Source organism: Budorcas taxicolor, chromosome 10 (assembly GCF_023091745.1).
Source record: "Budorcas taxicolor isolate Tak-1 chromosome 10, Takin1.1, whole genome shotgun sequence".
Taxonomy (NCBI): Eukaryota; Metazoa; Chordata; class Mammalia; order Artiodactyla; family Bovidae; genus Budorcas; species Budorcas taxicolor.
In genome coordinates this window covers 11,846,232-11,863,686 of record NC_068919.1, presented here as the reverse complement: position 1 = coordinate 11,863,686, position 17,455 = coordinate 11,846,232, and the positions used below count along the sequence as shown (strand labels likewise).

General features: G+C 37.7%; 1 protein-coding gene across 1 annotated transcript in view; it reads right to left on the bottom strand.

The window, feature by feature from the left end:
* TXNDC16 (thioredoxin domain containing 16) overlaps positions 1-17,455 on the bottom strand; it is an 85,868-nt gene that overhangs the window by 12,815 nt on the left and 55,598 nt on the right. The window contains exons 13-16 of the mRNA XM_052647104.1: positions 14,452-14,620; positions 13,948-14,084; positions 5,254-5,338; positions 3,499-3,637 (exon numbers count right to left, since the gene is read on the bottom strand). Of these exons, the coding sequence (XP_052503064.1) occupies positions 3,499-3,637; positions 5,254-5,338; positions 13,948-14,084; positions 14,452-14,620 (530 nt within the window). The remainder of the gene's footprint in view (positions 1-3,498; positions 3,638-5,253; positions 5,339-13,947; positions 14,085-14,451; positions 14,621-17,455) is intronic.

Here is a 17,455-nt window from a genome sequence, read left to right as displayed (position 1 = left end):
GCCCCCCAAAATCAAGTCTGACACTGTTTCCACTGTTTCCCCATCTATTTCCCATGAAGTGATGGGACCGGATGCCATGATCTTTGTTTTCTGAATGTTGAGCTTTAAGCCAACTTTTTCACTCTCCTCTTTCACTTTCATCAAGAGGCTTTTTAGCTCCTCTTCACTTTCTGCCATAAAGGTGGTGTCATCTGCATATCTGAGGTTATTCGTATTTCTCCCGGCAATCTTGATTCCAGTTTGTGTTTCTTCCAGTTCAGCGTTTCTCATGATGTACTCTGCATAGAAGTTAAATCAGCAGGGTGACAATATACAGCCTTGACGTACTCCTTTTCCTATTTGGAACCAGTCTGTTGTTCTATGTCCAGTTCTAACTGTTGCTTCCTGACCTGCATACAGGTTTCTCAAGAGGCAGGTTAGGTGGTCTGGTATTCCCATCTCTTTCAGAATTTTCCACAGTTCATTGTGATCCACACAGTCAAAGGCTTTGGCATAGTCAATAAAGAAGAAACAGATGCTTTTCTGAAACTCTCTTGCTTTTTCCATGATCCAGCGGATGCTGGCAATTTGATCTCTGGTTCCTCTGTCTTTTCTAAAACCTGCTTGAACATCAGGGAGTTCACGGTTCACGTATTGCTGAAGCCTGGCTTGGAGAATTTTGAACATTACTTTACTAGCGTGTGAGATGAGTGCAATTGTGCGGTAGTTTGAGCATTCTTTTGGATTGCCTTTCTTTGGAATTGGAATGAAAACTGACCTTTTCCAGTCCTGTGGCCACTGCTGAGTTTTCCAAATTTGCTGGCATATTGAGTGCAGCACTTTCACAGCATCATCTTTCAGGATTTGAAACAGCTCAACTGGAATTCCATCACCTCCACTAGCTTTGTTCATAGTGATGCTTTCTAAGGCCCACTTGACTTCACATTCCAGGATGTCTGGCTCTAGATGAGTGATCACATCATCATGATTAACTGGGTCGTGAAGATCTTTTTTGTACAGTTCTTCCGTGTATTCTTGCCACTTCTTCTTAATATCTTCTGCTTCTGTTAGGTCCATACCATTTCTGTCCTTTATCGAGCCCATCTTTGCATGAAATGTTCCCTTGGTATCTCTAATTTTCTTGAAGAGATCTCTAGTCTTTCCCTTTCTGTTCTTTTCCTCTATTTCTTTGCATTGATCGTTGAAGAAGGCTTTCTTATCTCTTCTTGCTATTCTCTGGAACTCTGCATTCAGATGCTTATATCTTTCCTTTTCTCCTTTGCTTTTCGCCTCTCTTCTTTTCACAGCTATTTGTAAGGCCTCCCCAGACAGCCATTTTGCTTTTATGCATTTCTTTTTATTGGGGATGGTCTTGATCCCTGTCTTCTGTACAATGTCACGAACCTCATTCCATAGTTCATCAGGCACTCTATCTATCATATCTAGGCCCTTAAATCTATTTCTCACTTCCACTGTATAATCATAAGGCATTTGATTTAGGTCATACCTGAATGGTCTAGCGGTTTTCCCTACTTTCTTCAATTTAAGTCTGAATTTGGTAATAAGGAGTTCATGATCTGAGCAACAGTCAGCTCCTGGTCTTGTTTTTGCTGACTGTAGAGAGCTTCTCCATCTTTTGCTGCAGAGAATATAATCAGTCTGAGTTTGGTGTTGACCATCTGGTGATGTCCATGTGTAGAGTCTTCTCTTGTGTTGTTGGAAGAGGGTGTTTGCTCTGACCAGTGCATTTTCTGGGCAAAACTCTATTAGTCTTTGCCCTGCTTCATTCCGCATTCCAAGGCCAAATTTGCCTGTTACTCCAGGTGTTTCTTGACTTCCTACTTTTGCATTCCAGTCCCCTATAATGAAAAGGAGATCTTTTTTGGGTGTTAGTTCTAAAAGGTCTTGTAGGTCTTCATAAAACCGTTCAACTTCAGTTTCTTCAGCGTTACTGGTTGGGGCATAGACTTGGATAACTGTGATATTGAATGGTTTGCCTTGGAGACGAACAGAGGTCATTCTGTCGTTTTTGAGACTGCATCTAAGTACTGCATTTTGGACTCTTTTGTTGACCATGATGGCTACTCCATTTCTTCTGAGGGATTCCTGCCCTCAGTAGTAGATATAATGGTCATCTGAGTTAAATTCACCCATTCCAGTCCATTTTAGTTTGCTGATTCCTAGAACGTCAACGTTCATCCTTACCATCTCTTGTTTGATCACTTCCAATTTGCCTTGATTCATGGACCTGACATTCCAGGTTCCTATGCAATATTGCTCTTTACAGCATTGGATCTTGCTTCTATCACCAGTCACATCCACAACTGGGTATCATTTTTGCTTTGGCTCCATCCCTTCATTCTTTCTGGAGTTATTTCTCCACTGATCTCCAAAAGCATATTTTGGGAAAATATATCCCTAAATTTAAGCTTGGTTAAGAAGTTATGATTTATTCTAATTTTCCTCTTTATACATTTCTGTATTATCTGGGAAAAAAGCTAACATCTTATAAAAATTTTAAAAACATTACACTATTGATGTGCTACAGAGACAGTCATTTAATAAGGTCATTAAAGACAAAAATGTTACTTTAATAAATAATTTAAAAAACTGCATCCTAAAAATTTTAATGACTTAATTAATTATAAACTGTAACTTTAATTAGGGAAGGGGAGTTAGTGGTACTGAGGCCACAAAATGACTTAAAGAACACATTCTTTAGCCTAAAATGTAATATTGTTTAGATCATCATGACAAAAGACGACAACAAGAGGATATTCATTCAGTATTTATAGTTGATAATACTGCTCCCATGTCACTTTAGAAATGTAGAAAAGCATCAATTTATAATATTCTAGCTGTGTTTAATATTAATGTAAAACAATCAAAATCAAGAAATGCAGGTTACATCTGTTGTGCCTTTAAATCCACTATTATACAAAGCAGGCGTCAGAAAAGGACTTTGATAAAACATATTTTTCTCTACAACAGTGTAAGCAATACTAGCTAACATTTGCTGAGTGTTTACCAGGGGCTGCTGTCTATGGGGTCGGACAGAGTCGGACACGACTGAAGCGACTTAGCAGCAGCAGCAAACACCATACACAGAGCACTGAACACCCATTCTCGTTCAGCCCTTACAATAACCATTTTACGCATGTGGAGAGACGCTTACATACAGCCAGCAAGGAGGCAAGCGAGGACTGGAAGCCTAGCATGCTGCCCTCTGGAATCCAAACTTGCTTCATGCCAAGTTTCAGCCCAGATGGAGTACTTCAACCGGCCATTAGCCACAAGCATCTCAGCAAGAAAAATAATCCAAAGACATGTAAACTTTTGGCAGTGGATTAAAGAAGCTGTATGCATGATGGGTGAATAATAAAACAGAGCAACCCATTGAATCTAGAGCTCACCAAACATCATGCTCTGTGCCAACAAAAGATGGAAAACCATGCATTAAAACACACACAGTTTTAACTGCTCTAGATTTTGTTTCAAACATCCTTATTATATACTCACAAATGTTTCCAGTGATGCATTTGTTATTATTTGAACTATGTCTTGCACATGGACGTTAACTAATGGAATGCTCTCTATTTTGCCTTCTTTGTGTCTGGCAAGCAGCAGGGCTGGAAGAGTTACGGTATATTTACTTGACCTGTGGAGAAACGGAGTATTAAAATTCCCAACCGAAATACAGCAAGTCATCAAAAACATGAACAGTTAGGCAAAGAAGTCACAATGGAGGCAGCAAATGGGAAGCCCTACTAAGAAAAAAGAAAAAAAAAATATTTCCAGGTGAACTTAGCTCTTATGTGAGGCTATCTGAGCAAGTTCAAGAGCCTTGACAACCTAGATTAGAAGAAAACAACAGATACTAATCTAGCCAGATTTTTCTTTTTCTAGACAATTCACTCATCAAGAAAATGTCTAAACAGGACTAGGAACACACTGAATGGTTCTTAACTTTTTGGACTGCTCACCAAACTGCTGAGCAAGGAGATAGGCATTTATGAGAATAGGCCTATATTTGCCAGGCACTATACCAGGTGCTTCTAGTTACGTTTTTATTTAACCCTCAGAATGGCGCTATAATCCTCATTTTACAGATGATGAAAGAGTGATAAATAGCAGAGACAGAATTCACACTGAGGTATTCTAGATACAGAGTCTGAGCTCTCTCCATTGAAAGAGAACCTGAACTTGCTTTCTCCTACCACTACTTTTGCTAACTAAACCTAAAAGAAAATCACTGAACAGGAAGAAATGCCTGTGTGAAATTACCAGTGATATGGTAACATTTATATTATGTAAAAACTTAATTCATGCTAAAACAAAGTATAAATCTGAAGACTGAGCTTTCTACTGCCCAGTCTTCAGATTACCTGGAAGGTGCTCTTAGTGGATGAGTCAGTTATAAACAAAACATACTCTGAAAACTACTGGTCTAGAAGACAGTGGGTGATTATCCATGTGTCAGTTGAATAGGTCTCGTATTCCCTAAAAGTCTAGAGTTCGGTATTCACTTTTCAGAAGTCACTGATTTCTTGGATAGAACAGGAGCTCAGTCATCAAATGCGTCACCAGTGTTCAGGATGAAAGATTTAATTAAGCTCAGAAATCACAATTGGAAATAATATAGTCAGAGGGTAAGAAACACAAACAACTCCATGTGCATCTGAAGATGAGTCATTAGTGTAGAATGTGATGTGTATTAATAATGTCTAAATTTTCAGTTCATTCATTCTGCAACAATTAAAATATTTGATAGTTTACAGGAGCCCCCAATTCTACAAATAAAGCAACTTAAGTGGCTAGAAAAAGCACTGCTTAAGTGTATGTCTGCAATAACAAAAGTAAGTAGAACTATCAGTTCATCACCTAAAACTCTGGGAGAAATATGTAAAAACTCTGATTTTTATGCATACCTTGATGGCAAATCAAAACCCAGACACTTAAGACGTAAAATTCCTCAAAAAACTATAACTACAAAGAATTTAAACTGCAGGTAACAGAATCCAAAGAGGAAAGATTTTATAGGAAGATGAAGTGCTATGAATCCAATGTTGCCTCATGGGGGGCTCTAGCCTAAAGAAGAATTTTGAGTATGTAAAAATTCTAAATAGCCAGATAGTGCTTTACAGATTTTCCCAGGATGAAATTAAAAATTTAGCTATGTTGCTGCCCTATTTTCCTTAAAAAAAAAAATCATGTGAAGACAGGTAATACATTATTTTGCAAACTTCCTCCTCCCTAAAATTATAATACACTTACAGTCTCAAAACATCTTCTTGGGAATAAATTCCTGTGGTAACATATCCTTTTAGGTAGCTTCCTGCTTCAGTGAACTCTTCTTTCGCTATAAATATACAAACAAGATAAAAATCTGAAACCTTTAAAGTTATATGTGCTATTCGACTGATGAACAGATTTATAGATGCTGCTGCTTTATTATTAATTATAAATATATTTCAGTGTAGACCTTGTAGCTTCCCTGGTGGTTCAGTGGTAAAGAATCCACCTGCCAAAGCAGGAGAAGTGGGTTCAGTTCCTGGGGAAGGAAGGTTCCCTGGAGAAGGAAATGGCAACCCATGCCAGTAGTCTTGCCTGGAGAAGTCCATGGACAGAGAAGCCTGGCGGGCTACAGTCCATGGGGTCACAAAGAGCTGGACATGACTGAGTGACTAAACAAGTGCAGACCTTACATACCTTGTTGGTTCTAAAATAAACCTGTGTTATCATGACATTTGATTATTATTAAAATGTACGTTAATATAATGCAACATACACAATGTATATAATGTAATGTTCTGAAAATAAATGTACTCTAAATGTACAGTTGACCCTTGAACAACATTGAGTTTGAATTCCCAAGTCCACTTAAACATGAATTTTTTTCAATAAATAGAGTACCTGTATTTTCATTTTATAGACATTTAAACTAGGTCCTGTAGGGAAAGGTTTATGTTCCCCATAAACTCAGAGATGGGGAGATCACAATGGGGAGATGGGGAGATCACAATGGGGAGATGGGGAGATCTCAGTCAGAGATGACAAATATGGGGAACCAAAAGAAGGAGGGTTTGAGTCCTAATTCTACCCAAACTGAGCTTCCTGCCCTTGGGTAGATCATTTATCAAACCCATTGTTTTTCAGGCAGAGACAGCAGCATGGAGATTTTTCACTGCACAGGGGGTCAGCAACCCAAACCCCCTCGTCTTCAAGGGTCAACTGTAATTTATAAGATTTATAAGGTTCTGATCATACAGATTTGTTACATAAATATTTGTTGCCTTTTAATCTACTTCTGCTGCTGCTGCTAAGTCACTTCAGTCGTGTCCAACTCTGTGCGACCCCATAGATGGCAGCCCACCATGCTCCGCCGTCCCTGAGATTCTCCAAGCAAGAACACTGGAGTGGGTTGCCATTTCCTTCTCGAATGCATGAAAGTGAAAAGTGAAAGTGAAGTCGCTCAGTCATGTCCAACTCTTAGTGACCCCATGGACTGCAGCCCACCGGGCTCCTCGGTCCATGGGATTTTCCAGGGAAGAGTACTGGAGTGGGGTGCCATTGCCTTCTCCATAATCTCCTAAGGCAAGGTAAACGGAGACAGCTGTGCTACATGGAGCCTGGAAAGACAAGCAGGTATGTGAAATGATGCACGCCTTATACCACAAAACCTAAAAGGACCTATATGCATAGAAAAAGACAGAAGACTGGAAATTCTAGTCCTCTGACAGTGTCTGTGTTAGGGTTCTACAATTATGAGGGATTTCCATCTTCTTTTTTTATTTCCTGTATTTTTCTGTAAGGTGTTTTTGTTACTTTTGAATTTTGATTAATTTGTGTATTAGTCTTGTCCCATTTGTTATGATATGCATATTCAAAATAAGAACTATTATCTCTGTAGGTTTTGTGAATATCTTTTCATAAATAATATCATATTCTGGATCTTACAATCCAGAAGCAAGTCTGAATTAAACAGCTATAGACTAATGAGAAAAGAGCAGAGATGGACTTTTGTAAATGATGTATTCTTGCCAACTGAAGGTCAGATGATACCTCGGCTGGTTGCATGAAATGTTCACAGCAGTTCAAATAGAAAAACAATGATGGAAGAACTGAATCATAAAGCACCTAGAGGTCTGGGTATGCTGAACCCAGAAGATCTGTCCCTTAGTAGTCAGTACTATATTCGTGATGTGAGCACCAACACTGTTAACACTGGGTAATCACCAGATTGTCTAAAAATGATGCATGCTTTCCACAAGATTGAGAAACACTGTAGTAAAGCCACTTACTAGGGTGGCAAGATCCACCTGGAGGCAGCACTGAGAACTCATTTATAATCATAAATTTAATGAGAAATGAGTAATCCATGAAAACATTTTCTTTAGCCTGTGCTATACCAAACTAGAAAAGATACGCAAGAAAACAAGGCAACGAGAAGGAACTGAGTGCCTACCCTCTCGTTTCGAAGAGAAATTTCTCTAAATTCTGATCAGTAATTGATGCCTGTTACCTAAAGCAGTGACATAATGGAATCTGTTTTAGCGCCTTCTTTTTAAAATAAAAAACAGCGGGGAAAGACGCTAACATTCCATATAATTTGCTCTTTCATAAGATTCTAAACTCATGAATATGTTTACTGGAAGGCTCTTCATGAGTCTGCTGCTAAGTCACTTCAGTCGTGTCTGACTCTGTGTGATCCCATAGACGGCAGCCCACCAGGCTCCCCCATCCCTGGGATTCTCCAGGCAAGAACACTGGAGTGGGTTGCCATTTCCTTCTCCAATGCATGAAAGTGAAAAGTGAAAGGAAGTCGCTCAGCGTGTCTGACTCTTTGCGACCCCATGGACCACAGCCTACCAGGCTCCTCTGTCCACGGGATTTTCCAGGCAAGAGCACTGGAGTGGGGTGCCATCGCCTTCTCCGCTTCATGAGTCTACTTGTTCATAAATCCTAAGAGTTCCTTGGGGAATGGGAGTATTTAAGACTGTAGACCTCAGATCTATATCCGTTTCCACTAAATCAAAGTGTAAATTCCCCTTTGAATGTTTGAAACCAGGCACATTCTCCTCTTTGGTGAGAACTGCCATGTATGTCAGAATTTATGGCAACCCAAAATAAGGAAATGATCAGTTATCTAAATGAAAAGTTTTTTTAACCGCTATAAATATACTTGAGATGTAATATTAATAGTGACTTATGGTTGTTTTAATTTTAAGCACATTCAATTGCATAAAATAAATACATTTATTTAGCAATACTGCTTCTTTCCCCTGTTACATTTTATTACATAGTTATATTTATACACACACATATGTAGATTCATCTGTATTTTAGCTCTGTTAGCAAGAGGCAAGAACACCCCAGTAACTAAAAGCATTCCTAACCCCTAGATCTCAGCTTTTAGATTCAATGTCTCACTAAAAGAAACTGGATTCCCTGGAGAACTGGCTGATTCTAGGAATGGGGCTGGGAACATTTTGTGGCAAAAGGACATTCAAAAAACAATGGAGACATCTCAAAAGGTCACAGGTACCAGGGATGAGGGGGAAAAATGTATAATAGAATGAAAGGGATCTTAGGACAACCTGAGCAAATTAATGATAGCGACTGATTGTAATCCATTGAATAAAATAAGAACTCAGGTAACCATACTGATAAACAAATGAGTAGTGTGCCAACTGATAAAGGTAGAAGGAATAATGGAATTGGCAATTGCCCACTTGGCAACTATCACAGTAATACCTCTTTCAGGCAGTGAGTGGATTCTAAAACCAGTATGCAAAAGATGAGAAACAGGACATTTACAGAGTTTTAAATTATATTCCCACAAGGTATTTATTAACTATAAGGGGAAAAGTAGTAACTTTCTAGTGGAGGGGCCTGAAAAATACACCAGCAGATAAAAGAGACATTTCAGCTTTCATGGGACTCACATTAGTCTTCAAACCATTAGAATCTACATGAACAACAATTAGTATTTCATACAAAAACTGCTCAGCAAATGCTGCTAGTTAGCATTTGTGAATATAATCAAAATGAACATAAAAATTTTATGGATTCATAAGAGCCCTTTATTGTTTTATGTTTTCTCAGTAGATGCTGAAAATCCAACAACTATTGCATGACAGTTTTTGCAAACAAAAACAAAAAAAGAAGAGGAACTAATAACCTGACTTAAAAGTCTTAGAAGCAACCAACCCCGTAAAAAAAAGCATCATATCCAGACTACACCACCTTTATGTATCAATACTTCAGCATCATGCTTTTGAAGTTTGTTGAGAGGTAATCATATGTAAATTTTATCATCATTTGTATAGAAATATGGTCAAGTACAGTGTTTCTGGGGGTCATGCAAGTGCCTAAGTGGAAAAGAATCTGCCTGCCAGTGCAGAGATGTGGGTTTGATCCCTGGGTCAGGAAGATCCCCTGGAGAAGGAAATGGCAACCCGCTCCAGTATTCTTGCCTGGGAAATCCCATGGACAGAGGAGGCTGGCAGGCTACGGTTTATGGACTCACAGAAGAGTTGGATACAACTTGGCGACTAAACAACAACACACTTCTCCTTATGTCGATCTCTAAATAAAATACATATGTATATACACACATATATGAAAAACTCCTCTTAGCATGTACAATCAGAGAAATATTTTCTCTACGGGTGACTCAGCACCCTAACTTGCATTTTGCCATTTATTATATAATGATGATAAGTTGGCAAAAATTTCATCTTTGTTTCTATTTGCTACCAGATTGCTCAGGGTTGAGTTTTACGATCACTGCATTGTTTCTAGGCATTCTGCCTAATTATCTCCTACTTTCATTGCTTGACTCTTATCCTTGTTTTAATGACTTTATTGTATTTGTGCTTTTTATTATCTAAAGACTAATTCTGTTCTGAAGGAGGCCCAGTGTAAATAATAAACAAGAACTTCAGGACTCCAGGTACCTGAGGTAGGCAGAAAACAAAGTCAATGTGGCTGAAAAAACATGAGAAAGGGAAAAAGGAGTAAAACAGAGAGTCATTTACTTTATGATTTTTCATAGAATAGAAATTAAAAAGTTATGCCCTCTGGATTTTGCCTTCTAAGATGGTAAGCCACATGGCACATATTAACAGTCTTATTCTTCTTTCTAGTGAGTTCTCTTTTTTTTTTTTTTGAAGACAAAGTAGAAAGAAAAAATACTAGACAGCAATTTTTAGAAAGCAAAATTTAATAAGAATCAATAGTTAATAGTATCAACTATATACAATTATAATGCTGGACACTGGGGATCTTCTTCCCATACAAACATTCTTAAAATATTTCATTCAGATTTTGAAATTCATCTTAAATAAAAGAAAAAGGAAAGAGGAAGTTTGCTACATAAATGGAAACAGCATGAGAATGCCAACTAAATATTGTTACTTGCCATCTGCCTCTATAAGGATGAGGTAACCAACCATTTTAGTTGTGTTTAGTTGAACACACCCTGAAAGGAGTTTCGGGTGGAAATCAGGAATGAGGCACTCTGCACTCTGGGAAAAACTGGAGGAACAAGCCTTCAGATAGATATCTTCAGAAGATTTTAGGGACCCAATTTCTTGTATCTTTTCGTGTCTAGAAAAGCAGCACTAAAATCATTAACAGAGACATCTGCTCCTTGTGACTAGCAGCAGTCTTCAGTCAAAACGTGTGCCTGACGGCATGTAATCCTCTTCACCACAATTACACATATACTGCCTCCCCGCTCAGCGCTTCAGAGCAGATCCCCACAACTATTGGAGAGGTTGGCTCCAGGCTATAATCATTTTGCCCCCAAATAAAACTTAACTCACAACTCTCACTTTGTGCTTTTTTTTTTTCAGTTGACATGATGAAGAAAACACTTTTTGCTACCCATTCAAGAGGTCATCCATCTTCAAAGCCAAGAGAATAACACTCTAAGCAACACCACTGGTTAGAATAAATGCCCTGTGACTCTCTCTTTAAAACTTATCGAAAGACACAGTCCTTTGAAGGACAAAAAAAGTAAAGAGAGGCAGTTTAAGTATAGAGAAGTTGTAATGTTAAAAGAACACCATAGCCAACCATGTAGAGAGAGTTCTAATTGCTCAGTTGTGTCCGACTCTGCAACTCCATGCAACCCGCCAAGCTCCTCTGTCCATGAATTCTCCTGGTAAGAATACTAGAGTGGGTATTCCACTCTCCAGGGAATCTTCCCAACCCTGGGATAGAACCCGGGGCTCCTGCCTTGCAGGCAGATTACCATCTCAGCCATCAGGGAAGCCCACTAGTGGGCTTATGATACTACAGAAAACCAATGATACTATGTAAAACAAACAAATTAAACTTATTAGTATAAGCATTGTATCAAAGCTGAAGGCAAAAGCATTAATTTGAAATGCATCAAAAATAAGATGAATTAATTCGTTTTCTTAGGTTAGTCTCCCAAGGAAATAGAAATAAAAGCAAAAATAAATATGACCTAATGAAGCTTACAAGCTTCTGTATAGAAAAGGAAACCAAAAATAAACCAAAAAAACAACCTATGAACTGGGAAAAAAATATCTACAAAGGATGCAACCGATAAAGGCTTAATGTCCAAAATACACAAACAGGTCAGACAATTCAATAACAAAAAAACAAACAACCCAACTGAAAAAATGGGCAGAAGGTCTAAACAGACATTTCTCCAAAGAAGACATATAGGGGCCAACAGACACATGAAAAGATGCTCATCATCATTATTAGAGAAATGCAAATCAAAACTACAATGAGGTACCACCTCACACCAGTCAGAATGGCCATCATCAAAAAGTCTACAAATAATAAATGTTGGAAAGGGTGTGAAGAAAAAGGTACTCTGTTATACTGTTGGAGGGAATATAAAATGGTGCAGCCACTATAGGAAAACAGTATATGAAAGTTGCTCAAAAAACCAAAAACAGAGTTGCCATATGATTCTGTAATTCCACTGCTAGGCATAAAACCAGACAAAACTAAAATTTGAAGGGTTATAAGCACCCCTGTGTTCACAGAAGCACTATTCACATCAGCCAAGACACAACTTAAATGTCCATCAACAGATGAACAGATAAAGAAGATGAGGTACATACATATATAACCAAATACTACTCAGCCACGAAAAAGAATGAACTAATGCCATCTGCAGCAGCATGGATGGACCTAGAGATGATCAGACAGTGAAGGAAGTCAGAAAGAGAAAGACAAATACCATATGGTATCACTTATATGTGGAATCTAAAATACAACATAAATGAAATATCTATGAAACAGAAACAGCCTCACAAACCAGAACAGACTAGTGGTTGACAAGGAGGGAAGTGTGAGGGAGGGAAGAATTGGGAGTTTGGGATTAACATATACAAACTTTTACATACAGGATGAATAAACAATAAGGTTCCACTGTATAGCGCAGGGAACTATTACAGTATCCTATGATAAACCATAATGGAAAAGAATATAAAAAAATATATGTGTATAACTGAGTCACTCGGAGGTACAGTTGAAATTAATACATTATAAATCAACTATCCTTTAGTAAATTTAAAAAATATGTAACAAATTTTTTTTTTAAAAAGAAATACCAATGAAGCATAAAACAAGCAACACAAATTTGAGTAAGTTTAGACAATATGTGTAAATGGCTGAAGTTCACTTAGAAGAGTTAATAGGCAAAAAAGATAAACTGTCAAAAAGAAAAAGAGATGACCCAATCATAGTCAACATGCTTTATAAAATAAATAGACTAAGTATCAACAGATAAAGTGAATAAAATAGAAAACATTTAAAAAGATGTGTATATATTAGCTATTCAGAAAAAGACAAACACTACATGATCTGGCTTTCATGGGGTACTAGAGTAGTCAAATTCATAGAAATGGACAGGAAAATGGTGTTTGCCAAGCGCTAGGGAAACAGGGAAAGGGAGTCGCTCTTTAACGTGCAAAGAGTTTTAGTTTTGTAAGATGAAAAAGTTCTGGAAATCAGAATTTGCACACAATAGAAATACAGTTAACACTAGTTAACTATACACTTATAAATGATTAAGAGGCTAAGTTTCATGTTATCTGTGTCTTATCACTCACAAAGTTTAAAAAAGAATATTCGAAACAAGAAGACAGTATAGCATAAGAAAATATTATAAAACAAGAGACAGGTAGCTATTAACTGATCAGAATGATAAGGATTTTCTATAGCTAAAGCAATGGAAGAAATCTCAAAATCAATAAATTTGAAAAAAATTTTAACTATTACATATAAAATTACTAGGCAAAGCTAAAAAGCAAACAACAAGCTGGGGGAAATAATTGGAATATTAATAAAATGACAAAAGCTTAATATCTTTAGTATATAATAATCTCATAGTAATTCCTTAGACAAATGCTAAAACCTTTTTTTTAAAAAAATGAGTAACATATATACAGTTTACAGAAGACAAAGTTATTCACCTACTGGGAATCCATAGCTATTAAATAGTCTAAAACCTACACAAAGACTCATAAATAAAAATACTCTTTACAATACATAGCAAAAAGGAAATAAAAGAAATTATTTGTTGGTAAACAGTTAAATAAATTATGGTATATTCATCCAATCAAATATTATACAGCCATGATGTTTTTGAAGAATATTAATTACATGGAAAAATGCACCCACTTAATGTTAAAAATAAAGACAGCAGATACTAACCTAAATACACAGTACTAGCCCAATTACATTAAAATGTATATTAATATTCAACACATAAGTTCACAAAAAAAGAGGGAAGAAATTACATTAAAATTTAACAACTCTAAAGATTTTTATTTTTCTTCAAACTTCTTTGTATTTTCAAAATTCTCTACAATTGAGTTCTCTTTAATTTAAAAAGATATTAATTCTTTAAAAAGAAAACAAGTAAACAAGCCTTCAACTATACATTATGTAATTTAAATGTTCAGTTCCACTTACCTCTTGTCATGGTTGGGCTAAACAGTCCCAGTACTGACATGCTAGAATAGGAGACTAGGTCTTTATATAATTCCCCATTTAAATATTCTTCTGCTTCTTGGACAGACGTAATGTTCACTGGGCATGAAATCCTGTTGCTGGATGAATATAGTCAAAATTAATTTTTAAAAATACTTCTCAGCTTGTTATATATATATATACACACTGAATTTAGTATATTTCATAGGATAAACATCTTCATTTTGTCTTTATTTTGTTGTTGATTATTGAGATTGTCTAAAATAAATACAAATACAAAATAAAGACACTATTCTAAATAAACAAACAAAAAAAATCAGTCTCATTAAATAAAATTTCTATCTCCCCAAAAGTGCTAAAAAGTAATAGGCTCTTCTCATCAGTGTTCATACTTCCTTAACCTATCCAAGGTGTGTCAAATAAGTAAGGGAATTAGGAGCTGAATAGATCTAAAACTTAAAAAATCTTAGGAAGCTGAATACTTACAGTTGAATAAATTTTAAGAGGTCTTCAGTTCCCAGCATACCAGTGTAAGATACCGGGTTCTGGCCTTCCTTGTACATCTTTACAACAGGGAATTCAGTAACATTTTGCTTGGTACACACATGAGACCAATCTGCACAGTTTACTCTAGCAAGCAGCATAGTGGATGTGCCTACATAAAAAGAAAATGCACGTTTTTATAAATGTTAATGTGAAAACTCAGTTGTTGAGAACTGTTAATGTCTTTGTATCCCGTTCTTATTTCAACTTCTCGGCAGCATGACACACTCCCGGTGCACTCTCTTCCCTTGGTTCTTTGCAGCACCTCCTCCCATTGGCTGCAGCCTCTCCCCAGCTGCCTCCTTTTGTTCCATTTTGCAGGCTCTTCCGCCAGTGGAGTCAGGAGTTCCCTCAAGGCTCAATTTAAGTTGCTTTCTCTTCTTGTTCTTCACTCTCTTTTAGACAATCTCAATAATCAACAACAACCTAGTAAATCCTAAATTTATAGCTTTGGCCCAGGATCCTCAAAGTTCCAGATCCATGTATCCATACTGCCTTCTCTAGGTCCCTTTGAACAGAAACATCCTCAAACTCAAGACGTCTAAAACCAAACATGATTTCTTTCCTCTGAACAGCAGTGAACGTTGCCATCCTGTGCAACTCTGAAAGCAAAGTATCACCTTTCACACCTCTTTGTTCCTAAACTCCGCAGGTCTTACATCATCAATCCGCATGCCTTCCAATTTTACCACCTAAATTTTGAGTACCTCTTATATCTGTCCCTTTCTCTTTACTGCCACCACTCTAGTCATCACTTCTCCTAATTCATCTCCCAGAATTTAACATGTCTCTACACTGAAGCTATCGATATCTTTTCAAAACTCAAATCTATTTAGATAGCAGCCCACCTCTACCAATTTTACCAGTCAGGTCTTTCCACCCTTCAGATCTCTGCATGTGTGACCATTTCAGAGAAGCCTCCATTGACACCTTGATCTACATCTGATTCTTATACTCCTAAAGGACCATGCTCTTTTCCCTACCTCATCATGGAGTTATGTACTCATTTGTGTTGTTACATGATTTGAGCTTCCTGAGAGCAGGGACTGTGTCTGGTTTCCTCATCACTGATTTTCCAGAATCTAGAGCAGTCCTCGTACATGAATACCTTAAATATGTGTGTGAATATACTATCTAGGGCCTCCATGATATTCACCTAGGGCTTCTCTGATAGCTCAGACTTCCCTAATGGCTCAGACAGTAAAGTGTCTGCCTGCAATGTGGGAGACCTGGGTTCAATCCCTGGATAGGAAAGATCCCCTGGAGAAGGAAATGGCAACCCACTCTAGTACTCTTGCTTGGAAAATCCCATGGACAGAGGAGCCTGGTAGGCTACAGTCCACAGGGTTGCAAGGAGTCAGACACGACTGAGCAACTTCACTTCACTTCACTTCTCTGATAGCTCAGTTGGTAAAGACTGTGCCTGCAATGCAGGAGACCCCAGTTTGATTCTTGGGTTGGGAAGATCCCCTGGAGAAGGGATAGGCTACCCACCCCAGTATTCTTGGGTTTCTCTTGTGGCTCAGCTGGTAAAGAACCCGCCTGCAATGTGGGAGACCTGGGTTTGATCCCCAGGTTGGGAAGATCCTCTGGAGAAGGGAAAGGCTACCCACTCCAGTATTCTGGCCTGGAGAATTCCACAGACTGTATAGTCCATGGGGTCACAAAGAATCGGACACGACTGAGCGACTTTCACTTTTCACTTTCACATACCCAACCTGTCTTAACAGTATAACTTCATACATATTTATTTAATCTAAATAATTTCTTTTCAGCCTGAGAAAACATATAGCAGAACCTCAAAGAGAAATTCCTACTTGTTCTATACTAATACAGTTGACCCTTGGAAAGCACTGTGCAGGCCCACTTACGGATCTGTTTCAATAGTAAATGCTACAGTCCCACATGATCCAAGGTTGGATGAATCCATGGATGTGGAAACTTGGATACAGAGCAAATGTGTATGCTGCTGCTGCTAAGTCGCTTCAGTCGTGTCTGACTCTGTGCGACCCCATAGACGGCAGCCCACCAGGCTCCCCCATCCCTGGGATTCTCCAGGCAAGAACACTGGAGTGGGCTGCCATTTCCTTCTCCAATGCATGAAAGTGAAAAGTGAAAGTGAAGTCGCTCAGTCGTGTCCAACTCTTAGCGACCTCGTGGACTGCAGCCTACCAGGCTCCTCCGTCCATGGGATTTTCCAGGCAAGAGGACTGGGGTGGGGTGCCATTGCCTTCTCTGGCAAATGTGTACACGGAGGGCCAAACCTGTTACACTTGGATTTTCTCCTGTATGGAAAGTCAACGCCCCTAATCCCTGCGTTGTCTAAGTCAACTGTATATGCAAAGTTCTCCAGTTCTCCAAAATATATAGTTAGGTGCAGAGATATCAAAAACCAAATAACAAAGTACCATACAACTCAGCTAATGAAAGAAAGGAAGAAAATCTAATAAAAGGAAATTTTAATATAGTATTAGATCAAAGAAGGAATCTTTGTATATCAATTTAATCCTAAATTCTAAATTAGGATGTAACCTACCCATATGACTAAAATTGTGAAACACAATATTTTAATATTTTATCATCAAAAGTTTTAATACTAAAAATCCATCCTTACATTACGATCCTAGATTCTATCTCATAGGGTCTAGTCTGTCTTATAAACCTGCTACCTAAACAATGTCTATTACATATTATGTATCCAATAAGAATTTGTGAAATATACCCTGATTCATTTCTTCATGAACAAATTTTCAGTGTTTACATTAAAGCATGTTAATACCTGAATATTATCTGAGGATACAAAGACAAATCTTTATTCCTTCTAGGCTTAGATCTACTCTATAAAGTTCTCTTCTCCTTTATTTTAGTCGTTTAGTCAATAAATATCTAGTGGTGGATGTACTGGTGCTTGCTCAGATGGAGCATCATACTATGTATTGCCACCAAA